The sequence below is a fragment of the Dipodomys merriami genome, unplaced genomic scaffold (genome assembly GCF_024711535.1).
Source record: "Dipodomys merriami isolate MVZ:Mamm:240054 unplaced genomic scaffold, mDipMer1.0.p SCAF_60, whole genome shotgun sequence".
Taxonomy (NCBI): Eukaryota; Metazoa; Chordata; class Mammalia; order Rodentia; family Heteromyidae; genus Dipodomys; species Dipodomys merriami.
The window spans coordinates 7,486,730-7,513,915 of record NW_027206180.1 but is presented as its reverse complement, the minus strand read 5'-3'; the positions used below and the strand labels follow the sequence as shown (position 1 = coordinate 7,513,915).

The window sequence follows — 27,186 nt, the reverse complement described above, 5'->3', positions numbered from 1 at the left end:
AGCCACGCATCTACTGTGTCTACTCTTGATAGAACTCAGGTGATGGAACCAGCCCCACCGGCTGGTTTCAGCAGGCAGGCATCAAGGGCATTCACGCATTGCTCGGCCCCTACCTCTCTGTAGTTCCCAGTGTTCCCAGCGCCCCAGAGGAAACCCAGTTCCTATTCCTTCCTGTGGTAGTGGTTTTGAAAAGTCAGGCTGTGCACGCAGTAGAAAACTCACGCAGGAGTGTGCACAGTGACCCCCTAGACTCTCCACTCCTCCCCCCACCCCGCCCCCAGATCCTCCAGAGAGATCTCCAGATCATCTGCCTCTCCCCAGCCTCATGCAGTGGAACAGGTCCGTCAACCAGCTTCGGTCTCTGTCCCGCTGCGGGCAGTGCTGGTTTGGAATTCTCCGTGACTTGTCCAGACAAATTGGATCCTTATAGGCGTGAGCCACCAGCGCTCAGCTGAAGTTTTCGTTTTGATAGTACTGGGGTTTCAACTCAGGGAGTCATACTTGCTAAGCAGGTATTCTACCGCTCGAGCCGTGCCCCAGTCCTTTGTGCTTGATTTGGGGGATAGGGTCTTGCATGTTTGCCTAGGCCAGCCTCAGACCTTGATCCTCCTGTCGGCGCCCCCCAAGTGGCTCAGATGACAGACACGTATCTCCAGGTTTTCTTCATCTCTTAAGCCCTCATTTAGTGACCACTTCTCCTGGGATCACCTGAGCCCGCGGCAGCCCCTCTTTCTTTGGAGCCACGCCTGCGCTTAGCAGCTGTGTTTCCAGCTTAGCTATGAAGGTACCACCTCAGGCTTCCTGTTCCCCTGGGGTGGCTGGTGGCTTTATGGTGTTGGGGACTCACTGGTCCTTGTGTTACCAGAGCCTTACATAGCGTCTGGCACCAAGTGGGTCTCTAAAAACGAGTTCAGCGGAGGCTGGCACCGGTGGGTGAGTCGCTCCAGTGATCTCAGCTGCGGAGGAGGCAGAGAGCCAGAGAAACTTTCTTTGAAGCCAGCCTGGGTAGGAAAGTTTGCCACAGGCCAGGTGCCTCTAGCTCACAGGAGGCTGAGATCTAAGAATGGTGGTTCAAAGCCAGCCCAGACAGCAATGTTCGTGAGACTCTTACCTCTCCAATAAAGCATTAGAAAACTGGAAGTGGCGCTGTGGCTCAAGTGGTAGAGTGCTCACCCTGAGCTGAAGAGCTGAGGGACAGCGCCCAGGCCCAGAGTTCAGGCCCCATGACTGACCCCCCCCCAAAAAACAAACAAACAAACAAAAAACAGTGTTCTAGACTTCTCCAAAATAACCTGCAAAAAGCAGAGCTAGAGGTGTGACTGAAGTGGTAGAGCATGAAGCCCTGGGTTCAAACAGCCTGGAGCTGTGAGTCCTGACAGCTACTGTGGGGTCTGGGATAGGCCTCCTCAGCAGGCGTGGGGCCCCTCTGGCTGTCTGCCCCCGGCATGTGGTACACTGAGAACCTGCTTCCCAGGCAAGCCCAGCCCCAGGCCCTGGTTTACTGTAGATCAGCCAGAGTCAGAGAACTGTGCACTACCCCCTATCTCTACCGCTCAGACCACCCGTCCAGCTCCAAAACTAGGAGAACCAACCAATCAGGCTGGGTGACTGAGACTCAGGCCTAAAAGCTCAGCTACTCTAGAGGCTGAGATCTGAGGATCTCTTTGAAGTCAACTCAAGAAGACAAACGGGTGAGCTCAGGTAAATCACATCTGTCTTTAAACCTCCAATAAGCCAGAAAAAAAAAAAAACCAGCCAGAATTGGATACATGGAACTGGAGTCCCATTGCTGGAGTACATGAGTGTACATACACACACACACACACATCAGACCTCTTTTTTTTTGGTCAGTCATGGGGCTTGAACTCTGGGCCTGGGCGCTGTCCCTCAGCTCTTCAGCTCAAGGCTAGCGCTCTACCACTTGAGCCACAGCGCCACTTCTGGCTTTTTTTTTTCTTTTTTGCGTATGCAGTGCTGAGGAATTGAAAACCCAGGGCCTCATGCATGCAAGGCAAACGCTCTACCACTGAGCCACCTTCCCAGCCCCTACATCAGTCCTCTTTGCGTCAAACCCTGAAGACTGAGGTCAGCAAGCAGGGGGTCATCCCGCTGACCGCTTGCCCCTCTCTCAGACTGGAGTGATAAGGGATTGGCAGACCATGTCCATCCCTGCCACTTCCTGTGCCGTGGAGTAAGTAGCCCCGCACCACGGGAGGGTAGTATCATTGGGTCCCACATGTACCACATTATATTTATACGAGAGGAAGCCAAAGACCTTAGCTGGGCACCAGTGGCTCGTACCTTATAACCCTAGCTACTCAGGTGGCTGAGATCATAGGATCTCTGTTTGAAGCCAATCCAGGCAGAAAAGTCTGAGTCTCCATCTCCAGCTGACCAGCAGAAAGCCAGAAGTAGAGCTGTGGCTCAAGGAGCCTCGAGTGAAAAAGAACACCCTGGCAAAAACATACACAAAACCACCTGTGATTGTATGGTGGTTCCCAAGCAGTGCACTGCACCGTGATCGTGTGGTGGTTCCCAAGCAGTGCACTGCACCGTGATCGTGTGGTGGTTCCCCAAGCAGTGCACTGCACTGTGATCGTGTGGTGGTTCCCAAGCAGTGCACTGCACCGTGATCGTGTGGTGGTTCCCAAGCAGTGCACTGCACTCGCAATCACTTCTGGCCATGTGCAGGCCACAGGTAGCTCTATCTAATCACAGTGAGAGACAGGCACCGCGTGTCCCGCTGTGCACCTTCATGATGGCGTGGAGGAGGAGGAGGTGTGTGGAAGGCTCGCGCAGGGACATTCTTTTTCTACACTTCCTGATGTTCTCTTGGAGGCTATGGGACACACTTCAGACTTCCTACTTCTCTCTTCCTCTTTTTTTTTTTTTTGGTCAGTCATGGGGCCTGAACTCTGGGCCTGGGCACTGTCCCTCAGCTCTTCAGCTCAAGGCTAGCGCTCTACCACTGGAGCCACAGCGCCACTTCCGGCTTTTTTCTTTTTTGCTTATGTGGTGCTGAGGAATCAAACCCAGGGCCTCGAGCATGCAAGGCAAGCGCTCTACCCCTGAGCCACCTTCCCAGCCCTTATTGGGGATTTTTACTTCTCTGCTCCCCATCTTTCCCTGGGACTTAGGTAAGCTCCCAGGGCCCTCTCCCAACCCCTTCTCTGCACTCATTCCTTTTCCTATGGGGTCTCTGACTTGCGCGTCTAAAATCTCTTCTCAGTGTCTGGGAATCCCCACATCTCAGCCACGGGGACAGTGATGGGCCGGGACTCGTGACCGTGATTGCGAGTCACGAGGAAGTTGCAGTGAAGCAGGAGGCTGCGGTGCACCCTCATAGTCCCGTTCCTGCCCACTCCAAACGCAGCTCCACCTACAGCCCCCACTCAGGCCCGGGAGCCGCAGGGGAAGTGGGCTTGGGTCCTCCCCAGGCCCCTTCGCTGGCCACAAGAGGCCCTGGCTGAGCTCTGGATGGAGGCAGGCCGCAGCTGGGGGGGGCTTGCCGATGGCCCAGGAGAGGCTCCTAACCTTCGCAGGCCTGCTTCCATGTGCACAAAACAAACGGGAGAACTGGTAAGAGCTAGATGTGACCACAGCCCCTCAGTGCTCGACACTATCAGCCTACCAACCCGGATCTAGAGTACAGGAAAAGAGTCTCTGTCTCTCTCTCTCTGTGGGAGAGACTGAGTGGAAAAGGGCAGGAACGGAGGTTCATCCAAAGAATAGGAAGAAGGAAGGGAAGAGAGCTGGAGGCTTCCTGGAGGTGAATTCTAGATTGAGGTGCACCCCCTATGTAAGGAGGAGAAAGTTGGTGCCACTGCTGATGGGGAATCCGAAAGATCAAGAGAGCCCACAGGAAGAGTCAGGACTGCCCGGGGACGGTGCTGGCAGAGCCGGGCGCCGGAGGCTCCTGCCGGCCACCCTAGCTGGGCAGGAGGCTGGGGCGAGAGGATCCAAGTTCAAATCAGCCAGTTAAATACCCAAAAGCCGGAAGTGGCGCCGTGGCCCAAGGGGTAGGGCGCTGGCCTTGAGCTGCAGAGCCGCGGGCAGCGCGCAGGCCCGGAGTTCAGGCCCAGGACACCCCCCCATGAGAGTCCCGTGGCTGTGGGAATGAATGGGTGCCGGGGTGGCGGGCGGGGGCCGCGGGGCGAGGCCGGCAGGAGCGCGGGACCGGCTCTGCCGTCCCGGGACCTCAGCAGCGCCCGGAGGCCGGCGAGGCCTCCAGACCGGGCGGAAGGCCGCGGCGCCCGGGCTCGGCGCCCCCCGTCGGGCCTCTCCCCCCAGGCAGCTTCCCGGCCCACCGCCCAGCCACCGCCGCCCTGACGGCGGGAGTCCGGGGCCAGCTCCGCTCCCGACACGGCCCCGTCGGCTGCGGCCCCGCCCGGGCCGGCGCGCGCTGCCTCGTGGGGCAGGGAGGGCCAGGCGCGGCGGGGGGAGCGGGAGCGCCGCGGCCGCGCGCGGCGGGAGGGGCCTCGGGCTCCCGGCCGGGAACCCCAGCGCCCGCGGCGCCCGGAATCGAACGCCCCGGGCGCCGCGCAGCCGCAGAGAGGGCGGGGCACCCCGGCCCCGCCCCGTATGCTAATGAGGCGCTTCCAGCCCCGCCCCCCCGGGGACCGGACGCGCCCAACGCGGCGGGGCGGGAGGGCGGCGGGGCCGAGCCGGGCCCCCTCCTCCCCCCGAGCCAGAGTCGGGGCGCCGCGCCCGGGGCCGGGCGGCGCGCTGGTCGCGCGGACCGGGCACGCCGACGGGCGCGGCGGGCGTCCGGGCCGCGCGCCCCCCGCCGGCGCGAGGTGGTACGGCCCGCGGGGGCGGGGCCAGGGTCATGTGACGCGGCCCCGGCCGCCATTTTGCTCTGCGGTGTTGGTATTTAGAGCGCAGCGGCGGAGGAGCCGGGTCGCCTTCGCCTTCCGCGCCGCTCGCCTCCGCGCCGCCTCGCCGCCGCTCCCGGCCCGCCGCCGCCGCCGCCCAGCTCGCCCCCGCCCCTCCCGCAGACATGTCCGAGGCCAAGAACCCCGAGTACGCTTCGTTCTTCGGCGTCATGGGCGCCTCGTGCGCCATGATCTTCAGCGGTGAGCGCCGCGGCCGGAGGGCCCGGGGCCGGGGCCGCCCGGGCGGCGCGGGGCCGGGGCCGCGGCTCGGCGGGGCCCGGCGTGACGTCACGCGGACGCGGGCCTCGCCGTCGGGTCCGGGCCGCACGGCCGCGGGCGGGGCTCGGGCCGGGGGGCGGCGGGGCGCCCCGGGGGTCCCGGGCCGCGGCCTCTTCCCGCCCGCCGCCGCCCGGGGCGGGGGTGGGGCGGCGCCGCCGCTGCCATCTTAGCCCGGTGAGGGGGGGGCTGGGCGGGGGGCGCGGGAGGGCGGGCGGCGCGCCGGCCTGCGCCTGCTCCGCACCCCGCGTGCTGCGGCCAGGTGTGAGTGACATCACCTCGGAGGCCGGGGCCGCGGCGGCGGCGGCGGCGGCCCGGGGGTGCCCGCCGACGGAGCCCCGAGCCCCCGAGCCCGTGTCCCCGCCAGAGGTCGCAGCCTGCGCCTCCGGGGCCGTCTGGCCGGCCGGAGTTGAGGGGTCCGTACCCCAAATAAGACAGGTGCTTCCGGTCGGAGCTGGCCGCGATTTCCCAATAGTTGTGTTCTGGCGAATTGATTGGTTGGGAAAGCTGGCGGGGGCCGCGGGGGGGGGGTCTGGGAGGGAGAGGCTTGCTTGAGGGTCTGTGCTTCGAGGGGGTGCAAGAGTAACGAGGGGTGCCAGCATTTACAGGATTGGGTCTTTGTTCTTTAGGAAAGGCTTCAATTCCAGCCTTAGGAATGAGTGAATGAATGGGTGAATGAATGAATGGGTGAATGAATGACCTTGAGGGGGGCTGACCAGGGAGGGGCTGCACTGGATGAAGAGAAACAAGAGTTCTTGATGGCACCTGCTTCTGAAGTTGGGCCTTGGACAGTCCTGGGGTGTTAAATTCAGTGGAAAAAAAAATTGGCCTTCCTGGGAGGAAAGAGCGTGGGCCAGACCCAAGACCGAGGGATGGAAGCAGGTAAGTCCCAGCTCCCCGGGACTGGTCTGGCCTGGTCCCGGCCTCCTCTGTAGGTCTAGTCCACGGTTTAAAGGGCCCCGCCCTGCCTGCCCCACCCTACCTGGTGGACTGGGGAGGCTCCTATTGCAGGTATGTGGAGGGTTTGAACTCCAAACAGTGCCTGCTGACTGTAAACACCTGTAGGGTGGGGGCTTTGGGGTTCTGGTCTCTTGGAGGCCTCCCCTGCTTGGGCCTGTCTTGCCAGTCATGCGCTGCTGAGTGAGCTTTGCCCTTCCCACTCCCTTTAAGTAAGGGGTCATTTGTGGTGGGAGATGTGGTTTAGACTTCTCCATTCCTTCCAAGACTGGCCTGCACTTCCCACACCTTTGGGCTTCTTGGAGCAGACTGCCATGCATTCCCTTCCCCAGAGGTTCCACTGCTGGGGCCACCTGTGGTTATTGTTTGTGCCTGTCACTCATTAGCATATCTTGGCTGAATTTTTACTATGTGCCCCATATTAGGGAGACATTTGGTGAACAAACAAGATCCCTGCCCATGTTCTATCATAATGATTCCTGCCACCTTGAGTTTGCCCACTAAGTCCTGTTTCTGCACCCAGCTCCCTGTTCCCTTGTCAGGTACCTGAGTGTGCTTCCATTAGGGCTGGCTGGCGGGTCACTGCACACGGCTGAGCAGTATTGTTGGCTTAGGTCTTACCTGCCTGGCACTGGCTCCTGTGGATTGAAATCTGCACATTTTCTTTGGTCTCTGTGTCCTTCCACCCCCCTCCCCCCCCCCCTCCATATATACTCACCCTGTCGGCAGCCTTTTTCATGGCCAGTTGAGTCACTGCCTTCGTTTCTCTCAGTGAAGCACGACTTTCTGCAAAGCACATCTTCTACTTGAAAAAGTCCCTCTGGCAGCCTCTGGTGTTGCCGCTGGGCCAACTCCAAACTCACCTGCATGCCTTGCACTTGACTGATCTTTTTTTTGGGGGGGGGGCTTGAACTCTGGACTTGGGCACTGTCCCTGTTCTTTTCTGCTCAAGGCTAGCCCTATTCCACTTTGAGCCACAGCTTCTGGTTTTTTGTGGTTAACTGGAGATAAGGGTCTCACGGACTTTCCTGCCTGGGCTGACTTCAAACAGTTATTCTCACATCTCAGCCTCCTGAGTAGCTAGGATTTCAGGAGTGAGCCACCAGTGCCCAGCTCTAAATGAAGTTGACACACATCTTGCAAGCCCTCCACTCTCCATCTCGCCTTCCAGCTTCCTTTTTTTTTTTTTTCTTGTGTGTGACAAATATCCTGTTGATTCTTTCTTCATCATGTCTTCCATGAAAGCTGGCAGTTGCTCCTTTTCCGTATTTTCTGTGACTTCCTCTCTTGGTGAGTTCCTGGAACTGCCTTCTGACCCTGCTCTCTCTGCTCCAGTGCATTTGGCGTTGTTGGCAGCACTGCCTCCTGCAGTTCTGCATGCTTGGCCTTTTTACTACCTGCTGCTGCTCAGGCCTGAGCTGGCTTTATCCCTTTTTGCTTGGGGTAGGGGTGGGGGCTCCTCCCTATTTCTCTTTGTTGCTTTCTTCCCTACCCATCCCCCAGCCACATGACCTCTTTGCCTTCCTCTGAGGAAGGCCCCCTGCTCACTTCCTGCCTCTCTTGGCCCCACTATTGGTGTGCTGAGTTCCCTATGTTCAGTCCCCCCCAGCCTGCCTGAAACATGGCCGGGGGTGAGTGCCAGCACTGCCCCTACACATCTGCCATGCAGCCTGACCGGACTGGGAGCTGAGAACATGTACTGCTAACCATAATATGTGACTTGGAGTCATAAGCAGATCATTAGGCTATAATGCTCTCTTGAAGACGGAGCCAAGCAGGAGCTGGAAGTGCTGCAAGTCTCACTGCGGCTGTGTTGGGGTAGCTTGGCGCCGCCCTCCGCCCACGCCTCAGTGAGGACCCTCCATCTTGCTTGTCACCCCACATAGGCCCAAGGATCACTCTGATCTACTCGCCCGGCTCTTCCACCCCAGCCACTTGGTCCTTCCCAGACCCTCATACTGTGTGCCCTCACCCTGTTCTGTAAGTGCTTCTGTCTCTGGGCTATGAGCCCTGAAAAGGCAAGCTCCACTGCTCAGTGCCTGCACAAGTGGGCATCTTTGCTAGCCCAGAGATGAATAAAAATGAGGAGGCATGGCTAGGATTGTCCTTGCCCCTTCTGCCTCTGCCTGTTTTCTGTGTAAAAATCCAGGATGATGATGGCGTGGGTGCCTGGAGGGCACGTAGCCATGAGAACAGCTGCATTTTAAGAACTGAGACAGGGAAACGGATTTCTGGAAGGAAAGCATCATTCCCTGGAGTCCTGCCTCCCTGTCAGGCTGGAACCTTGAGGGCCCAGTGCAGGCAGGGGCTGCCTCTGGAAGGTTTCCTGGCTGGGCACTGTCCCCTTCGGCTTGCCCTTGTCCCTCCCTGGTTATACTTGAAGAAGAGGATGTTGGACCTGTGCAGGCCCTGGGGTCTGCTGTGTAGAGGTGGTTAGGAGCATGCCCCTCCGAGCACCCAGTTCAGGGAGTCGTGGGAACTTGGATGACTTTAGAAGTGCTGGCCTGTAGGACAGGACTTACAAGGTCAGCTGATCCTGAGGTGAGGAGGGGCTCTGTCCGGGTGGCTCTACATCTAGACCACTGAGAGGCTGAGAGTGCTGAGGACTTGGGGTACAACAGAAGGCTCTCAGAGTCTCGCAAAGTGTCTGGAACCCCAGCTGTCTTAGAGCTGCCTGAAGTCCTGGCAGCAGCCTGGGAATGTATCCTAGGGAGCAGGAGCCCTGTGCGGATGAGGCGCTTTTGGAAAGGAGAGGTGGGCCGGGGTGGGGGTCTGCCTGTGACCCCCCTGCTCTGCCGGGTACTCGGCTCCTCCTGTGAGTGGGAACTGGGGGAGCCGTCCTGGGGCTGCACGCTGATCTGGGCTCGCCTCCCTTCCACAGCCCTGGGTGCTGCCTATGGCACGGCCAAGAGCGGCACCGGCATCGCCGCCATGTCTGTCATGCGGCCGGAGCTGATCATGAAGTCCATCATCCCCGTGGTCATGGCTGGCATCATCGCCATCTACGGCCTGGTGGTGGCGGTCCTCATTGCCAACTCCCTGAATGATGGCATCACCCTGTACAGGTGAGTGTGGGCCCGGCCGCCGCCGTCTGCCGTCTGTTCCTTGGCAGGGGCCGGGCTGAGGGCCTCGTGTGTCTTTTCTCCACAGGAGTTTCCTCCAGCTGGGTGCGGGCCTGAGCGTGGGTCTGAGCGGCCTGGCGGCCGGCTTCGCCATCGGCATCGTGGGGGACGCGGGCGTGAGGGGCACCGCCCAGCAGCCCCGGCTGTTCGTGGGCATGATCCTGATCCTCATCTTCGCGGAGGTGCTGGGCCTCTACGGTCTCATCGTGGCCCTCATCCTCTCCACAAAGTAGCCGCGCGGAGCCACCGGCCACCGACTCCGATGTAAAGACCACCCCTCCTCATTCCAGAACGAACAGCCTGACACATGCACGGGCCGCCGCCCCTCCGTAGTTGGTCTTGTAAATGCGCAGTGTCCTAGTGCCCATCGTCCGTCGCCCCGCCTGGCCCCCGCCGCCCCGTGCTGTGGACATCTGGGCCCACTCCTCCCACCCAGGTCCCTCCGCGCCACCTAGAGTGCTGTGTATAAAGTGTTAGGGTCGTCATTCTTCACTGGATGTTATTTATGAAGCCCCGCCCGCCCGTCCCCGTCCCCGTCCCCGCCCGCCGGCGGCGCCGCCCCGCAGCCCCCTTAGTACCGTGTCCCGTGGTTCCCGCGCCCCGGACTGCTTGGGCGGAGCCGGCGGGGCCGCGTCCCGTCCCGGCCGCCGGCCCGCGCCACGCTGTGTCCAATAAAGTTCTCGGATGTGACGCGGTGTGCGTGCGGTCTGCTGTGTGCTGCGCGCGCAGGGGGCGGGCGGGGCGGGGCGGGCGCCGCGCGGGCCGGGTCACGTGCTCCCGCGATCACGCGGACCGGGTCATGTGACGGCGGCTCTCCAGCTGGCGGTCACGTGGCGCGGGCGGCTCCGCCTCGGGCCGCGTCCGAGGTGCGGCGGCGGCGGCGGCGGCCGGGTCCCCCCTCACCATGCGCGGCGGGGAGTCGGCGCCGGCCCCGGTGCTCCAGTTCACCAACTGCCGCATCCTGCGGGGCGGCGAGCTGCTCAGGTGCGGGCCGGCCCGGGGGGGCGGGGAGCGCGGGGGCCCCGGGCCGGCCCCGACGCCCCGGCAACCCGCCGGCCGGCCTCGGCCGCTCTGTCCGCAGGGAGGACCTGTGGGTGCGCGGGGGCCGCGTCGTGGACCCCGAGAAGCTGTTCTTTGACGAGCGGCGCGTGGCCGACGAGCAGCGGGACTGCGGAGGCCGCATCCTGGCGCCCGGCTTCATCGACGTGCAGATCAACGGTGCGGCTGGGCCGGGCCGCGGGCCGGGGCGCGCGCCGGGCTCCCTCCGACCCTCTTTTCTGTGGCCACAGGTGGATTTGGTGTGGACTTCTCCAAGGCCACGGAGGACGTGGGCTCCGGGGTCGCCCTGGTGGCCCGGAGGCTCCTGTCCCACGGCGTCACGTCCTTCTGCCCCACGCTGATCACGTCCCCGCCAGAGATTTACCACAAGGTGAGGTCAGGCTGCCCGCGCCGGCCCGCGGGGCGCCCGGGCCCCAGCTCCTCGCTCAGGCCCTCCCGGCGCGGCCCCTGCGCGCTCCGGCCCGGCCTCCCCCCTGGCCTGGCCTTGCCCCCGGCCTCGCCTCCGCCCGCCTCCCCTTGGCTTCCTCCATCCACCGTGGGCCCCTGGTGTCTGTAGCTGTCCCGCACTTGCTGTTCGCATTCCTGTCACACCTCGCCACTGCTGGCTGGTGCTTCCGGGCTGCCTGGGATAGCAAGGTCGCTGACTTTCTGCCTTTTTTTGGCCTGTATTGAGGCTTGAACTCAGGGCCTGGGCACCGTCCCTTAGCTTTTTTTGCTCAAGGCTGGCCTACCATTTGAGTTCTAGCACCACTCCCCCTCCTTCCCCCCTTTGGTGATTCATCAGAGGTAAGAGGCTCCCAGTCTTTCCTACCTGGTCTGGCTTCAAACCTCAATCCTCAAATCTCAGCCTCCTGAGCAGCTGGGATTACAGAGGTGAGCCACCAGCGCCCAGCCTCTCCAGGGACTCTTGCTTGAGACAACCATTGTCTCTGGTCTGGTTCTTCCTCCCTAACCTGTCTGTGGCTTGTGACTCAGGTGAACACACCTTGGGGACAGAGCTGCTCCCTGGAGTTCTTGGCCACCCTCGCCCTGATCCTCTCCAGAAGAACTTGTGTTGTGACCGTGGGTGACATGCACCCCGCGTCCTTACCCTCAGTGTTTTTTTTTTCGTAGGACACAGATATTCTCACTCATGCCCGCAGCATGGCTGGCAGGATGCAGAGCTTGATGCTGTTAGGTGATTTTAACAGATCCTGCTCATTCGTGTCTCATTCGTGCCCTAGCCACTTTTTCCTCAGTGCAGGAGCAGTGTAGGCTCTGGGTGCTACCTGTGGAGCTCTGGCTGGGAGATGTGGGTGTGGTGTGGGCTCTGGGCTTGGTCCTGCTCTTCTGACTTCTTGTGTCAGCAGGAAGACTTGGGACTACCTTACTCCTTTCTGAGTGTCGGTTTCCTCAGGCCTGAAGGGAGCATAATTAGTTTCCATCTTATGGGAAGCTGGGGGCTCAAAGCCCGATGCATGGTACATACTAAACACTTAGAAGATGTTAGATAGAGATGTCTTTCTGAGAACTTCTTGCCTCATAGTCAAATGTCAACAAACTGTAGCTCTTGTTTTGCTGCAAGTGAGCTGCTTCTCCCAGTCTCTGGCTTACGTCAGTGTGATTCCAAGATAAGATTCTGTGTCTCTTCCCTCCAACATTTCCTCCATACTCTGCAGGCACATTCCAGCAAACTGGGTGTCCTCTCTCCTGCCCCCTTTCCTCCTGCACCGCAGCTAGGCATGCTGCTGCAGTGGGTCTGACCTGCACAGTGCAGGCAGCCAGCTGATTCTTCCTTAAATTTTCTTCCTAGTACCCACTGCTGTCCAGGTACCTAATAGACTCTCCTGACAGACTCTCCACAGACTCCACAGACTGACTAGGAGAAAGGCGGCAGAAGGCAGGCAGCAGACTACTGATGGTGGAGATCATGGAGGGCTTTGATGTGAAAACTTACTGTCAAGCCATTTTAGAATCCAGAGGACACTGAGCAGGTGTGGTAGAGTATGCTTATCCCAGCTGAGTGAGGCATTGGCAGGCAGGTCTCCATCTTACCCAGGCCTAAAAGCAAGAGCTTTTTTTTTTTTTTTTAAAACAAACAAACAATTTAGCCGGGCAACGGTGGCACACACTTGTAATCCTAGCTACTCAGGAGGCTGAGATCTGAGGATCTCGATTCAAAGCCAGCTACTTTGCCAGAAGTTACTTTGTTCTGTGGTCCCAGAGTGGTTGGATGACAGCACCTGCTGTTGGTCTTGAGTCCACCTCCTTCCCCCCCGCCCCCCAGCCCTGCCCTTTGCTATCCTTCCAGGAGTCCTGTCCACCTGTATTCTCTTCTTCAAGCCTATTTCACTTTTATAATTAATATACATGTCTACAGTGTATGGGTTTCATGGTGATATTTCTATACATGCACAGTTTGAACAGATTCACCTGTTTCAGAGTCCCTTATCTGTGGAATCAAGATCGGACCCCAGTGTCCCTCTGCTTGTTTATTATCCCAGCTGCTTTCCTGCCTTAAATGTGCCCCAGCCCGTTCCCTCTGCTTCCAGCCTATGGTTTATCCTGCTTTTTCTCTCACTCCCTCGCTCTCGCTCTCTTGCTCTCTCGCTCCCCCTCCCCCTCACTGATACTAGCATTTGAACCCAGAGCATCATGCTTGCTAGGCAGGTGCTCTACCACTGGAGCCATGCCTCCAGCTGTTCTGTGTGCTTCGTGTTCTTATTCTGACTTTGAAGTTTTGTTCCATGAAAATTTAGCCTGGTTTATTTTTTTATACTGGTACTGGGGCTTGAACTCAGGGCCTGCGTATTGTCTCTTGTTTTTTTTCTCTTAAGCCTGGCACTGCACTTGAGCTACACCCCCATGTCCAGACTCTGAATTGTTAATTGGAGTAAAGAGTCTCATGGACTTTCTTGCCTAGGCTGGCTTTGACCCTAGTTCTCAGATCTCAGCCTCTTGAGTAGCTAGGATTACTGGTGTGAGCCACTCCTAGCCAGTCTTTCTGTTTCAGGCCCTATCTTGTTTCTCTCAGGGGAAGGTCAGAATGATGCCTCTCTCACCTGCTTGCTACACTAGCCCAGAGGAGTTGCTTGGACTAGAGCTTGGTTCGAGTAATAGAGCACATTGCTAGAAAGCTCAAGGCTCTAAGTTCAGTCCCTGGGTATACAAGTGTTCTCACACACACACACAGCCTTACCTATTACTGAGATAAGCTGTATCTCCAGTCTTTGGGCTTGTGAAATCCAGGACTTTGATCCTCCACGGATCACGTTGCTTTCTGAAAACCTATAGACTCTTTTTTCTAGAAGTTTCAGGGCTGGATGCTTCAAGGATAGGGATGTCTGTGTGTGTGTGTGTTGCTTTTGGCCTTTGGCTTGGTTTTCTATTCTGGGCTTTTGCTGGCTCACCAGGGCAAGTGCTGGACTCTGGACCACTGAGCTGGGGTCCTGCTAGCCTGCCTGGCTGTGTGTCCCTTGAGCTTTTTCCTCTGTGACAGTTGTCCTCTGGGGGAGCCCCGTGGTCTATGGTTGGTGCCTGGCTGTGTGTCCCTTGAGCTTTTCCTGTGACAGTTGTCCTCTGGGGCCCCGTGGTCTATGGTTGGTGCCTGGCTGTGTGTCCCTTGAGCTTTTTCCTGTGACAGTTGTCCTCTGGGGCCCCGTGGTCTATGGTTGGTGCCTGGCTGTGTGTCCCTTGAGCTTTTCCTCTGTGACAGTTGTCCTCTGGGGGGCCCCGTGGTCTATGGTTGGTGCCTGGCTGTGTGTCCCTTGAGCTTTTCCTGTGACAGTTGTCCTCTGGAGCCCCGTGGTCTATGGTTGGTGCCTGGCTGTGTGTCCCTTGAGCTTTTCCTGTGACAGTTGTCCTCTGGGGAGCCCCGTGGTCTATGGTTGGTGCCTGGCTGTGTGTCCCTTGAGCTTTTCCTGTGACAGTTGTCCTCTGGGGGGCCCCGTGGTCTATGGTTGGTGCCTGGCTGTGTGTCCCTTGAGCTTTTCCTCTGTGACAGTTGTCCTCTGGGAGCCCCGTGGTCTATGGTTGGTGCCTGGCTGTGTGTCCCTTGAGCTTTTCCTGTGACAGTTGTCCTCTGGGGCCCCGTGGTCTATGGTTGGTGCCTGGCTGTGTGTCCCTTGAGCTTTTCCTGTGACAGTTGTCCTCTGGGGGCCCCGTGGTCTATGGTTGGTGCCTGGCTGTGTGTCCCTTGAGCTTTTCCTGTGACAGTTGTCCTCTGGAGCCCCGTGGTCTATGGTTGGTGCCTGGCTGTGTGTCCCTTGAGCTTTTCCTGTGACAGTTGTCCTCTGGGAGCCCCGTGGTCTATGGTTGGTGCCTGGCTGTGTGTCCCTTGAGCTTTTCCTGTGACAGTTGTCCTCTGGGGCCCCGTGGTCTATGGTTGGTGCCTGGCTGTGTGTCCCTTGAGCTTTTTCCTGTGACAGTTGTCCTCTGGGAGCCCCGTGGTCTATGGGCCTCCGGCAAGCATGCCCCCCCCTCCCCCACCCCACTGTCTTTCTTGCTGGCTCCCACTTTCTGGACATTTTTCCAAGCTTTTTATCTTCCAGATCAGTTCTTGGGTTTCTCGCTTGCATTTTTTTTTTTAACTGTAAAAAGCTTGTTTTCCCTTCCTCTCTCCCTTATCCACCAATGTTTTGTGTTTTTTTTTTTTTCTTTTTCTTTTTCTGGGCATAGTACTGGGACTTGAACTCAGTACTTGGGTGTGATAGGTATGAACCACTTGAGCCAGCTTTTTGAGCCACTTTTTTGTTTTATTTTTCAGATAGGATCTTGAGTCTTTTGCCCTGGATCAACCTCAGAGATCTTCTTACTAATGCTTCCTGAATGTCTGTGGGTAGAGGCAGGCTTTTCTTTCCTTTTGTTTTTTTATTTTTTATTTTTTTTGCCAGTCCAGGGGCTTGAACTCAGGGCCTGGGCACTGTCCCTGAGCTTCTTTTGCTTAAGGCTAGTGCTCTACCACTTGAGCCACAGCACCACTTCCAGCTTTTTCTGTGTATGTGGTACTGAGGAATGGAAGCCAGGGCTTCATGATGCTGGGCAAGCACCCTATCACTAAGCCACCTTCCCAGTTCCTCCTCCTTTTTTTTTTTTGGGGGGGGGGGCGGGTCGTGGGGCCTGAACTCTGGGCCTAGGCACTGTCCCCCAGCTCTTCAGCTCAAGGCTAGCACCCTGCCACTTGAGCCACAGCACTACTTCCGGGTTTTTCTTTTTTGCTTATGTGATGCTGAGGAATCGAACCCAGGGCCTCATGCATGCAAGGCAAGCGCTCTACCACTGAGCCACCTTCCCAGCCCAGCTTTTTGTTTTTTTTGGTCCAGTCGTGGGGCCTGAACTCTGGGCCTGGGCGCTGTCCCTCAGCTCTTCAGCTCAAGGCTAGCGCTCTACCACTTGAGCCATAGCACCACTTCGAGTTTTTTTCTTTTTGCTTATGTGGTGCTGGGGAATCGAACCCAGGGTCTCATGCATACAAGGCAAGCGCTCTACCACTGAGCCACCTTCCCAGCTCCTCCTCCTTTTATTTAAATCAGTGCTGGGGATTCATCCCAGAGCCTTGTGTATGCTGGGCAAGTGGTCTACCATTGAGACGTATCCCCAACCCCAGATTCTTGCTTCACAGGGGTAAGACTGTTCATGATGGCTCTGTCCGCGGCCTCTCGGTGTCTGTTTCTCTTATCGGGCTGTTTCTTTCCGTCCGGCCTGGCTGTGTGCTGTGTGTGAGGCAGGCTCTGGCTGGCACTGGGAACATCCAGACCAGAGGATGGGGTTGCAGGTCAGCTCCCCTGGGTCCTGTCCCCTGGGAGGATGGTCACCAGGCCTGCCTGGTGACTACCTCTCCATCACCTGCTTCCCAGCATGCCTCACGCCGGCTGCCTGTGGCTTCCTTCGGCGGGGCGCCATGGGAGCAGGAGCTCCTGAGGTTCAGCTGCTGTCTGACAAGGCTCCATTGTCCTTCCCTCGTCCACTGCTCAGGGTACCTCAGGCTGCAAGGGCTGGGTCCCCATCTGCGCAATGTCTGCCTGTCTAGCTCCCACATTCTGCCTGTCCCGCCCCGTTCCTTTCTCTGTCCCTAGGTTAAGTATCTTAATCGCCTCTCACTTTAGTTAGTGGGGGGTTCCAGGAAGGGGCCCAGCCCAGCCACCATCCTTGCCCAGGGCCTGCCAGAGCCGTGGGTTCCAGGATGTCTCCATGCCCTAACCCCGCTGGAGGGACATGTGCGTGGGGTCCCCCGGGACCACCCTGATGCCGTATCGGGTGTGAAGGGGTGGGGTCTAGCCTTTACCCATCTGTGCTGATTCCTCTGGCCTTCACCCCTGCTCACGTCCTGCCCTCTCCCGCCTTCACCCCTGCTTTGTGATCTGTAGCTCAGGGAGGCCATTGTCACTGCGGGGTCTCACCCCGACACTCCCCCCCCCCCCCCCCCCCGCCATGCAGGAGCCCCATGCCTGCTGCCGCCCCTTCCGCGTCTCCTCCCTTCCTGCTCCTGACGGCCCCATGGCTGTGGTGGAACACCATAGGGGGAACCCGTAGGGCCCGGCCGGGGTCCCAGGCCTGTGACCTGGGGGCTCTGCCGCCGGCCGGGCTGGGGGGGACGGAGCGGTAACAGCTGGTTCCCCCCAGGTCCTTCCTCAGATCCCCGTGAAGAGCGGAGGCCCCCATGGGGCCGGCGTCCTCGGTGAGTGGCGGGCCCCTCCCCCTCAGAGGATGGCAGGGAGGCGGGCAGGCAGGCCTGAGGGTCGAGGGCCGGCGCTGGGCGGGTGGGGGTGTCTGCTGAGCCGCCCTGTCCCCTTCAGCAGGGGTGCACCTGGAGGGCCCCTTCATCAGCCGGGAGAAGCGAGGGGCACACCCCGAGGCCCACCTCCGCTCGTTTGAGACGAACGCTTTCCACGATGTCCTGGCCACCTACGGGCCCCTGGACAATGTCCGAATCGTGACGCTGGCCCCGGAGCTGGGCCGCAGCCATGAGGTCATCCAGGCCCTCACCGCCCGGGGCATCTGCGTGTCCGTAGGTGAGTGGGGGGGGGCGCTGGGGCCTGCGGGTGGGGCTGGCACGGGACGCCCCGCAGGGCCCCTCACCCAGACACCCCCACACAGGGCACTCTGTGGCTGACCTGCAGGCCGCGGAGCAGGCGGTGCGCAGCGGGGCCTCCTTCATCACTCACCTCTTCAACGCCATGCTGCCTGTGAGTGCTGCCCCCGGGCGGGGCTCCCCCCTTCCCCCCTCTCCCAGCTCACCCTGCCCTCCCCCTGCCAGTTCCACCACCGGGACCCCGGCATTGTGGGGCTCCTGACCAGTGATCAGCTGCCCCCCGGCCGCTGCATCTTCTACGGGATGATTGCCGACGGCATCCACACGAACGCGGCCGCCCTGCGCATCGCCCACCGGGCGCACCCCCAGGGTGAGCAGCGCACGTCCTTGCGGGGCGGGGGGGGGGGGGGGCGGGACAGCCAGGTCCTGAGCGTGCCTCTCCTCCAGGGCTGGTGCTGGTCACTGACGCCGTCCCTGCCTTGGGCCTGGGCAATGGCCGCCACACACTGGGGCAGCAGGAGGTGGAGGTGGATGGGCTGATGGCCCACGTGGCAGGTGAGTGAGCGGTGTGCCCGTGAGGACAGCCCCGAGGCCTTCTGCTGGGGTGCGGGAGACCTTCGTACCCCTTGCCTGCTGCTCCCCCACTCTGCAGCCCCCCACTGAGTCTGGCCCCTTTGCTCTCAAGGTACCAAGACCCTGTGTGGCAGCATCGCCCCCATGGACGTGTGTGTCCGCTATTTTCTGCAGGCCACAGGTACGTGGCCGGCTCTGCCACCCGTGCAGTCCAGAGGGGAGGCTCCGTGGGGCCAGGAGCCGGCTGCTGGAGCTGGGTGATGGCAGCGAAGCCCTGGCCTCGGGAAGAGCGGCAGCCCTCAAGTTGCGCACGGGAGGGCCACGGCCCAGTGCTGTTGTGGCCACTCCAGGGGCAGGGCTGGGGGCAGTAGAGCAGGTGCAAGTTGCTTTTCCAGGGCTCCAGGGCAGCCATGCAGGGGCCTTCTGGGGGCGGCGAGGAGGGGGGCACCCTGGCGGGTCCTGGAGGCTGCGGCATCGGGTCTCAGAGCAGACAGGCTGGGGACACGGGGCCGCGGGAGGAGCCACCTGGGCATCAGGAGACAGATGACAGGGGTGGCATGGTCACCAACTCTAGATTGGGGGCAGAGTGCAGGCCACCAGGCTGGTGGAGGTAGGTAGGCCTAGGGATCACTTCTTGGCATTGGGGGGGGAGCAGGCTCCCCAGGGCCAGGAGGAGGCAGAGGGGCTGGGACGTGTTTTGTCAGGGAAGAGCAGAGCCGTGTCCTTGGTGGGCAAGGCTGGGCCTTGCTAACCTGCTGTGGGAGCCCTGGGCCACCCCCTCGCCCCAGTCCTGAGCCCGGGAGCTCGTGTGGTCACCTGCCCCGCGTCCCTGAGCAGGCTGCAGCGTGGAGACAGCGCTGGAGGCCGCATCCCTGCACCCTGCCCAGCTGCTGGGTCTGGACAAGCACAAGGGGAGCCTGGAGTTCGGAGCTGATGCAGGTGAGGCCCCACTCCAGCCGGGGGGGGGGGGGGGGGGGGGGGAGGGGGGGGAGGGGGGAGGGGGGAGGGGGGGAGGGGCGTGCTGGCAGTTCCTGCCCAGGCTCCTGGCCAGCCTGCTGCCACCGCCTCTTGGGCCCCTTTCCCAACAGCCACGCTTTCTGTTGTCTGAGTGAGGGCGGTGGGTGGCAGGGAGCACTGTCCTGGGATTCCAGCGGGAGGAGCCGCAGCTCTTGGTTCCAGACCTCTGGAGGGCTGATGCGCCAGGCACCGGTGGTGGTCCTGGGCCTTGGCTCCCCATTGGGCACACATGGGGGCATGACTTTGTGGGAACAGCCCCTCCCCACCGTCTCCCCTCCTCTGACTCCATCGCAGACTTTGTGGTGCTCGACGAGGCCCTCCGTGTCCAGGCCACGTACATCTCAGGAGAGCTGGTGTGGCAGGCGGAAGACGCCAGGCCGTGACAGAGGGCCCTGGCTGGTGTGGCCCCAGTTGGGTGCTGGCAGCTGGCAGGGTGGGTGCCGGGGAGCTGGTCTCCAGCCCTGCCCTGGTCTGCAGCCACCCCCGGGGGGCAGCGGTGTGGATAAACATGCAGCCAGCAGGACTTGCCTTGTCTGAGTGGTGTTTGCATCTGGTGCTGGGCTCCTGGCTGCTTTCAGGGCAGCCTGGGGCCTCGGGGGAGGTGTCGGGCTGGGGCCCTGGGGTTGGGGGGGCCCTGGGGTTGGGGGGGCGGGGGGCTGTCTACTGCTTTCTGAGCCACAGGAAGATGCCAGGCGGGGAAGAGGGAGAGCACACTGTTGGAGGACCGTGGGAAGGGGCCGGAGGACAGCGGATGGTGTGCGACGTGTATTCGCTGCCCCTGGGCTGGGTGGGCCTCCCAGCCCTGGCACTGGGGTCACTCAGCAGCAAGGACCGTGGGTGGTGGCCTGGGGACCCCTGGGCCTCTCGCCCTGCCCCCTGACCTGCCAGCCCCCAGCGTCCAGCTGGCTGGCGAACAAGATGCCACTCCCAGGGGACCTTCGCTCCGCAGCCCGGCTCCTGACTGGCCGGGCTGGGGTGACGCGGGCTGGGGTGCTGCTCGGCCGGGGTCACTCGGGCCAGCACCAGACTGTTCTCCCCACTTAGCTGCACCCTGGCCCGGGGGGGCGGGTCACGCTGACTTCCTCATCTGGGGCTCGGGGCTCACGGGTGGTTTCAGGTGGACTGTCTGGGTGCAGGGTTACAGACAGACGGCCGGCCGGACGCGGCCGTGTGCGGCTCCTTTGAACAAACGGTCCCGGGGTGCGCAGTGATTTAAGAATTGGGCCTCGGTGCGGGTGGAGCCGGGGCGGCCTGGGGCGCGGGGCGTCTGCGGGGCTCTGGGCCCGCTGTCAGCCCAGGACGGCGGTGCCGGGTGCAGAGCGCCTGGGCGGCCCCCGAGCCTGCACCCCAGTGCTGCGTGCGCGTCCTCCTGTCCTGCAAGAACCCCGAAGCTGGGTCACCCCGGTCCCCATCCAGGGGCCGCCCCCCGCGCGCCTCGCTCAGCTCAGGGCGAGCGCCACAGCGCCACTTCCGGTTTGTCTGGTGGTTTATTGGAGTAATGAGTCTCAGGGACTTTCCTGTCGGGGCTGGCTTCGAGCCCGGATCCTCAGATCTCAGCCTCCTGAGTAGCTGGGATGACAGGCGGAGCCACCAAGCCCGGCCCAAGCGCTGGAAGTGGCCCGCGTCGTGGCGCCCCTCCCCTTCCCTTGCTTCCCCACCCCCACCCCCACCCCGCCGCCTTTCCTGGCCCTGGGGCGGCGCGGAGGGCGCAGGTCCGCGCGGGGCCTGGGCTGGGCTGGGCGCGCGGCGATCCCCGGTGGCCGAGCCGGCCCGCGCGCGCGCCCTGGCGGCCACCCGGGGAAACAGCGGCCGCCTTGCCGACCGCGGTTCGGGTCCTTTTCCCCAGGAGCCCTTGGCTCCCAGGGGCCCCGGGCTGGAGGCCCCGGCTGGGGGGTGGAGTGGGGAGTGCGGGCCACCGCAGAGGCGGTGCTGCTCGGGCTGGCTTCGGACTGCGATCCTCAGATCTCAGCCTCCCGAGTAGCGAGGATGGCAGGCGGGAGCCACCGGCGCCTCTGTGATCTCACAATATCAGGTCAAGGCACACGGTCCTTGAAGGTGACCCTTCAGCCATAACAGAGACTGGGGCTGAGAAGGGACAGAGAAGGAAATCTCGCAGCTCCCTCTAGCCGACGTGCGATGACCTGCGCCAGGCCGGGTGAGACCATCTTCCCTAGCATCCTTCATCCCGGGGTCTGCCTGCCTCTCCAGGTGCCTGGTGGGGCCTCGCCCGGCCTTGCCTGCTGGCAGTCTTCAGGGCCCAGGAGGGCTGAGCGCCGGCCTCCCTCGGCCTGCCCCTCCCTTGCCCCTCTGCTGCCTCCTCCACGGCTCTGGCTTCTGCTGCTCCCGGGCTCTCCTCATCTACTCACACTCTCTGTGTCTCTGAGATTGCTCAAGAACCATGTGACTGTGTCGCAGCAATGGGCTTAAGCAAGAAAAAAGCAAAGCAAAAGAACCCAGATCACTCTCCAGTCGAAGTCAGCCTCCACTGTGGTTGCCTGTGTTTTGTTCTTGTTCTTTTGCACTGGCTTTACTTACACCGGAGTCTGGAAATGTAGATCACAGGTAGAACTCTTCCCCAGCACGCGCAAGGTCCTGGGTTCCGTCCTCAGCAAGTTGTACACGTGCTTATGTTTCTAGGAGGAAAATCGTCAGGGGCTGTTACTTTTCTTGGTATTGTTGGGTTCAGGGTCTTTGTAGCCTGGGCTGGCCTGGAATTTGTGACCTTCCTGCATTAGCCCTTTGAGTGCTTGGTTCTCATTGTGTGTGTATATATATTTACTGTATATATGCAGTATATTTGGGAATTATTTTTGTGTCTGTTAGGAAAGAGATTGACCCACACGAGTCCACAAACATTTATCCCATCCACAAATGGACTATCACTCATCGCTTCGGTGAAGTCTTCTGCACCCTTCACAGCTGAGGAAGCGAGCAAGCGAATGTCAGGAGAGTCAGGTGCTAGCGGTTCATGCCATTTAGGAGGCTGAGATCTGAAGACAGAGGTCCAAAGGCATCTCCAGTCGTCAGCAAAAAGCCCGGACTGGTGGCACAGATCAAGTGGCATGGTTGAGCCTTAATGCAGAAAAGGTGGAGGGAGCCAAAGCCCGAGGCCTGGCTGCAGGCCCACCCCCGGCTACGTGCAGAGTGTGACACGGACGGCCGTGGCCATCGCAGGACAAGGCTATGGCTGCCCCCCGGGCTGGTCCACGACTGGCGGCCTCAGGGGCCCCGCCGGCAGCTCTCCTACAAGCTGCAGCGCTGCCCGCTCCTGCCTCAGTTTCTTCATCTGAAAACTGGGCAACAATATCGCCGATGCTTTCAGACCTCAGTAACCACGACAACACCCGCAAGGGAAGGAGATGGGAGAGACGTTCAGGACGGGCGGAGGCGCTCAGCCCACTCAGAGCCCTCCGCGAGCTCGAGCGCAGCCCCGCCGCCGTGGCGGCTGTGACCTTGGCGGGCGGGGGCGCGCACGCTCGCGGGAGCCTCAGTTTCCAGGACTGCGAGCCCAGATGACAGCTCGGCGCGGCCCCGCCCGGCCCCGCCCGGCCCCGCCCCGGGGCTCCGGATAGGCTCTGGCCGCGTTCCCCCCTCTCCGGGCGGGCCGGGCCCCAACCCGGAAATGCAGCTCGGAGGCGAGGGCGTGGCCCGCAGGGACCGTGGCGAGCGACGGTAGGCCTGGCCAATAGGCGCTGGGCGTGGCGGCACTCGTGCGGAAGTCCCGCCGTGCGTCGCGCGGGGGCGGGGCGGCGCCGGGGGCGGCGGGCGGCGGGGCGGGCGCAGGATGAGGGCGGCCATTGCTGGGGCTCCGCCGCGGGGAGGAGGACGCTGAGGAGGCGCCGAGCCGCGCAGCGCTGCGGGGGAGGCGCCCGCGCGAAAGCGAGGCCCATGGCCAGGACCACCAGCCAGCTGGTGAGCGCGCGGCGGCGGCGGGGCTCGCCGGCCCGTTACCTGAGAGCGCGGCGGCCGCCGGGGTCCGGCCGGGCGGGCCGGCCCGGAGCCGCGGGCCGGGCGGCGCCTCACCTGTGGCGGGGCCGGCGGGTCGGGCGGCGGGCGCCGGCCCGGGGCCCGGCCGGGCCGCGGCGGGGAGCGCGGGCCCGGGCTGCGGCGGGCGCCGGGCGGCCGGGGGCGCTGACAGGCGCGCAGGGCGGGGGCGGCCGGGAGGTGTCACCCGGCCGGGCGGGGTGGAAGTGCCTGGAAAGTTTGTTTTCGGCCCTGCGCGGCCGGGAGCCGGGCCTCGGGGCGCACCTTGCGGTCCCGCCCGCCGACGGAGCCGCGGCCCCGGGGGCTTGGCGGGGTGGCGGGCGGCCCCGCGTCGAGACTCGATGGGGGTGGTCTGCGGGCCGGGGGGCGCCGTCCGTCCGTCCGTCCGTCCGCCCGGCCGTGCGGGAGCCCCTCCCGCCCGCGGCCGGGCTCGGAGGCCCCGCCGAAGGGAGTGTGAGTTTGACAGGGAGGAGGGGTTTCGGGGAGGAAAACAACACCAACCACTTGTTGGGTGAAATGTTTCCATGTTTTCTCTGCGTTGCCAAAAGTATCCTCCGTGTTGTTGTTGTTTAATTTAATGTTTGTTTTTCTCCTGTTAAGTCCTGGAGTCTGGGTTAAGCACGAATTATCCCTCTTGTGCGTTGTGAAGTGGATGGATGGCAGAAAAACGTGAGGCAACAAGCAAAATTGGGTTCAAAAGCTCTGGGCGTGATTGATGTTCAGCGGTAGTGTTTGTCTAGCATGCACTGGGGTTCCCTACCCAGCTCTGGGGGCCGGGGGGGGGTTGGTGGGGGGGAAGGCCGGGTGGAGGGCAGGGAGAGGGCAGGGAGGCAAATCTCTGCTTTGAAGGAAGAACCCAAGAAGCTCACTTGGGCTATTATCTTCCAGGATGCGGCTTTGTGGTGGCAGTTCTTCATGTTTTTGGAGGGTCATGAGCCTTGTTGAGAATCTGAGGGGGTGCCGGGTTCCTCCTCAGAAGTCTCCAGTCAGTTACAATGAGTTTTCTTGTGTGTGTATACGTGTGCGCATGTGTGCTGGTACTGAGGCTTGAACTCAGGGTCAGGTGCTGTCCCTTAGCCTTTTCACAACGGGCTGGCACTCTACCACCTGAACCACAGGTCTACTTTCAGCTTTTTGGTGTTAAGTGGAGATAAGTCTCTGAACTTCCCTGCCCCAGCCTACTGGCCACACTGAGACTCCAGGGTCCCACTACACTGAGTTTTCGTTATTGCTTCTGGAGGCTCTTGAGCCATTGTAGCTCTGCCATGGACTTCAGGTTACAACCCCGTGTTGTAGAGGTGGGTGATAATTAATCCAGGGTCTTAAAGGCGGTCCTGTCCAGTTGAACAAAATACAGTGAAAGGCAGAGGAGATGTCCTTTGACTATTGGAATGTGCAGTGTGTGTGAGGCAGATCCCCTGGGATGCCTGGGTTAGCACATAGAAACACAAATCAGGCTGCTGGCCAGCTCCTGGAGGCTGAGGTGAATGTTTATATGTGCACTCGCACATAGTGATGCTGTTGCACTGCAAGGTGTGCCTTTGACGGGGTCCACAGGAAGTGGGAAGAGCACACTTTCCTTCTCAGGGCCTTAGGTTCTTGAATATTATGGACATTTGTCATGTGCAGTTTGCTTTCTATTAGACAGCTTATTTTGCATAAAAACACTGAACTCCAGTGAACAAAAGAGAGAGGGTAAAGGAGAGACTTGGGGTAAGGAAGCGCCAGGGACTTAGTCACCTACACATGGGTGAGAGCATGCCATATTCCCGTCAGTAATGCAGACGTGGGCCCCCAATTAGATTTTCACCTGAGGTATGCACAGTTCCAGTGGAGTTTACTCTGGAATGCTGCCACTGTATAAACCCCCATTCCAATGCACTTTCCCATGAGTTGTGTGTGTGTGTGTGTGTGTGTGTGTGTATTTTGTGTCTTGGGGCTTAAACTCAGGGCTTGAGCCACTGTCCCTGAGCTGCTTTTACCTAAGTCTAGTACTCTACCACTTGAGCCACAGCACCACTTCCTGCCTTTTCTGTGTATGTGGTACTGAGGAATCGAACCCAGGGCTTCATGCATGCTAGGCAAGCACTCTACCACTAAGCCACATTCCCAGCCAGTCCCAACCAATAGAGAGGGCAGTATGAGCTGGGAAGGTAGAAAATGGTCTAGTTTGATCTTTCCCAAGAGTTGGAGGCTGTATGTCCTATTTATTGAGCCTTTCATTTACGTCAAACACTTTGCTATGTAATTCATTTATAACATATTGTGAGGGAGACCCATTTTACAGGTGGGGAACCTGGAGGGAGAGGTTAAATCCCTGTTTCACATTAGCTGAGTGTGATTTGACAGAAACTCCAATGTCACCCTGCCTCTTACGTGAGAAACCCCCAAGAGAAGGTCTTCCCAGGCAGTTCAGCCCAGCACTTGGCATAAAGATGTCCTCAGTGCTACTGCCCACTTCAACTCCAACTTCTTTGGAGTTGAGCTTGAGTATCTTCACTACACTGGGACAGGAGGCGCGTCTTCACATGGAAGGACAGCACACACATATCTTTGGGCAGATGGTTGCATTCTTTGACCCCTGGAGCCTGTTTCAGCTCTGTGCTGTCAGAGAACAGCTGTTTGGAAAGAAACTGTGGTTTGTCCTCATTGTGGGCTGATTATCTGGTTTAGAACCCTTCTTTTGGAAAAAGGAAACAAGCATCAGTTTTGTCAGAAGGAGAAATGGGGTGCTGTCAGAGCAACTCCCCGTACCTTCTAGGGTACTTTATCTTTTACAAGGGTGCTGCATCTGAAAGGAAAGTCAGGGGGTGAAGTGTCTCATGATTGTCACACCTTCTTGACTAGCTTTTCCCTGCATGCTTGCCTAGCATGGAGCATGATGCATTTCTGTCCCCAGTGACACCCACCCCAATAGTAGTTACTAAGCTGGCAAGAGAAGGGTCTCATATGTTCTGTGTTTTACCAGAAGCCTGTGTAGAAGTCGGCCTGAAAGATACCTTGTGTCTTCAGGGCCCTTCTTGGCCTCTAAGTTGCCTTTAGCACAGTTTTGTGGAGGAGGAGCAGGTGGTTCCTGGACATGTGCCCCTTTTTTCCTGCTGGTCCTGGGACTTGAACTCAGGTCCTGTGCTCTGGTCTCTGAGCTCCCTCGGCCCACCTGCCAGGGCTAGCATCCTACCACTTGCCATAGCTCCACCTGGCCTTTTAGTGGTTAATTGGAGATCAGAGTGTCATGGACTTTTCTGCCTGCCCTGGCTTTGAACTCCTATCCTCAGATCTCAGCCTCACGAATGAGGCATGAGCCATTGGCACCTGACTATGTGTACCTTTTTTTGGGGGGGGGTCCAGTCGTGGAGCTGAACTCTGGGCCTGGGCACTGTCCCTCAGCTCTTCAGCTCAAGGCTAGCGCTCTACCACTTGAGCCACAGCACCACTTCCCCCTTTTTTTCTTTTTGCTTATGTGGTGCTGAGTAATTGAACCCAGGGCCTCAGGCATGCAAGGCAAGCGCTCCACCACTGAGCCACCTTCCCAGCCCCTATGTGTGCCTTTTTTAATCTGTGTTCTCGTGGTCTGAGCACCGGAGCCAGGGTTGGGGTGGTTCTGAGCATGGAGTTGGGAAGGCTGTGTGACACTGGTCCGTGCTGCAGATTCAGGATGAGCGTGGCCGGTCTCATCTAGGTGATGTGTTGGGATGGAGGAGAGTGGTCCCCGGCTGTGCCTTCCCCTTCTCATGGAGGGCCTTTTGTGGAGGGATTTGGACAGAACCCCTGTGTTTTTCAGCTCTCTGAGGTCAGGTTGGTGTTGAGGAACACTGGGTGCAGGCTTGACTCCCTTAGCAGGTGTGAGGCCCAAGCCATGGGGTGTGCTCCAGGCCTGCCCGCGGGTGACAGGTGGTGCTGGGGTGCACAGTGCAGTTGTTTGAAGTCAGGTTCAAAGGGCAGTACGGTGTGTGTGGGGGGGTGCTGGCATGGAAACTGTAACTTTTAGACATATATTGCTCAGGTCTTAGCCATACATTCTTCTGTGACTGGATCATATTCTTCATTTGTTTGGTGTGGTGCCAGGACTTAAAAAAAAAAAAAAAGCTATTTGAATGTTGTGAACAGGTTGTGTGTTCAGTCTCCAGCTGCTAGATTGTAGGCAAAGTGCATGTTCTCAGAGTCACGGGGGAATGTGTTCTCTGAGAGGAGAAAGGCCAGTTTGGTCTTGTGGTTGCTGTTAGGGTCTGCTGTACCTGACATTGGTTGCATTTATATACGTGTACAAAATCTTTTTTCACTGTATTAGTCCAGAAAGTTGTTTTAACTGTTATTT

At 60.0% G+C, this 27,186-nt stretch overlaps 3 protein-coding genes across 5 annotated transcripts in view; all 3 read left to right on the top strand.

Moving 5' to 3' along the window:
• The first annotated feature begins 4,854 nt into the window (after positions 1–4,854).
• LOC138814643 (V-type proton ATPase 16 kDa proteolipid subunit c) lies at positions 4,855–9,919 on the top strand. The gene is made up of 3 exons (XM_070003750.1): positions 4,855–5,075; positions 8,989–9,172; positions 9,258–9,919. The coding sequence occupies exons 1-3, from the start codon at positions 5,000–5,002 to the stop codon at positions 9,460–9,462; spliced, it is 465 nt and encodes a 154-aa protein (XP_069859851.1). The 5' UTR covers positions 4,855–4,999; the 3' UTR covers positions 9,463–9,919.
• A 152-nt stretch (positions 9,920–10,071) lies between these two features.
• LOC138814632 (N-acetylglucosamine-6-phosphate deacetylase) lies at positions 10,072–19,410 on the top strand. Its single transcript, XM_070003729.1, has 11 exons — positions 10,072–10,213; positions 10,311–10,447; positions 10,519–10,658; positions 16,889–16,943; positions 17,065–17,277; positions 17,363–17,451; positions 17,523–17,667; positions 17,745–17,852; positions 17,983–18,051; positions 18,708–18,809; positions 19,182–19,410. Exons 1-11 carry the CDS (start codon positions 10,134–10,136, stop codon positions 19,268–19,270), a joined length of 1,227 nt encoding a protein of 408 aa, XP_069859830.1. The 5' UTR covers positions 10,072–10,133; the 3' UTR covers positions 19,271–19,410.
• A 1,559-nt stretch (positions 19,411–20,969) lies between these two features.
• LOC138814630 (3-phosphoinositide-dependent protein kinase 1) overlaps positions 20,970–27,186 on the top strand; it is a 65,586-nt gene continuing 59,369 nt past the window's right edge. For 2 of the 3 annotated variants that reach the window (XM_070003727.1, XM_070003724.1), the window contains exon 1: positions 22,710–22,799. In XM_070003727.1, coding sequence (XP_069859828.1) covers positions 22,776–22,799 — 24 coding nt within the window. In that variant the 5' untranslated portion in view covers positions 22,710–22,775. Of the gene's footprint in view, positions 21,043–22,709; positions 22,800–27,186 lie in introns of those variants that run through there. The other variant, XM_070003725.1, reaches the window with a different exon arrangement.

What these genes read in the sequence shown, in the direction of transcription:
- LOC138814632 (XM_070003729.1), top strand. Translation starts at nt 10,134, where the DNA reads ATGCGCGGCGGGGAGTCGGCGCCGGCCCCGGTGCTCCAGTTCACCAAC. An exon ending in CATCGACGTGCAGATCAACG is followed by an intron (nt 10,448 to 10,518) that starts GTGCGGCTGGGC and finishes CTGTGGCCACAG; the next exon opens with GTGGATTTGGTGTGGACTTC. An exon ending in GGGCATCTGCGTGTCCGTAG is followed by an intron (nt 17,278 to 17,362) that starts GTGAGTGGGGGG and finishes ACCCCCACACAG; the next exon opens with GGCACTCTGTGGCTGACCTG.
- LOC138814643 (XM_070003750.1), top strand. Translation starts at nt 5,000, where the DNA reads ATGTCCGAGGCCAAGAACCCCGAGTACGCTTCGTTCTTCGGCGTCATG. An exon ending in GTGCGCCATGATCTTCAGCG is followed by an intron (nt 5,076 to 8,988) that starts GTGAGCGCCGCG and finishes TCCCTTCCACAG; the next exon opens with CCCTGGGTGCTGCCTATGGC. An exon ending in GATGGCATCACCCTGTACAG is followed by an intron (nt 9,173 to 9,257) that starts GTGAGTGTGGGC and finishes TTTTCTCCACAG; the next exon opens with GAGTTTCCTCCAGCTGGGTG.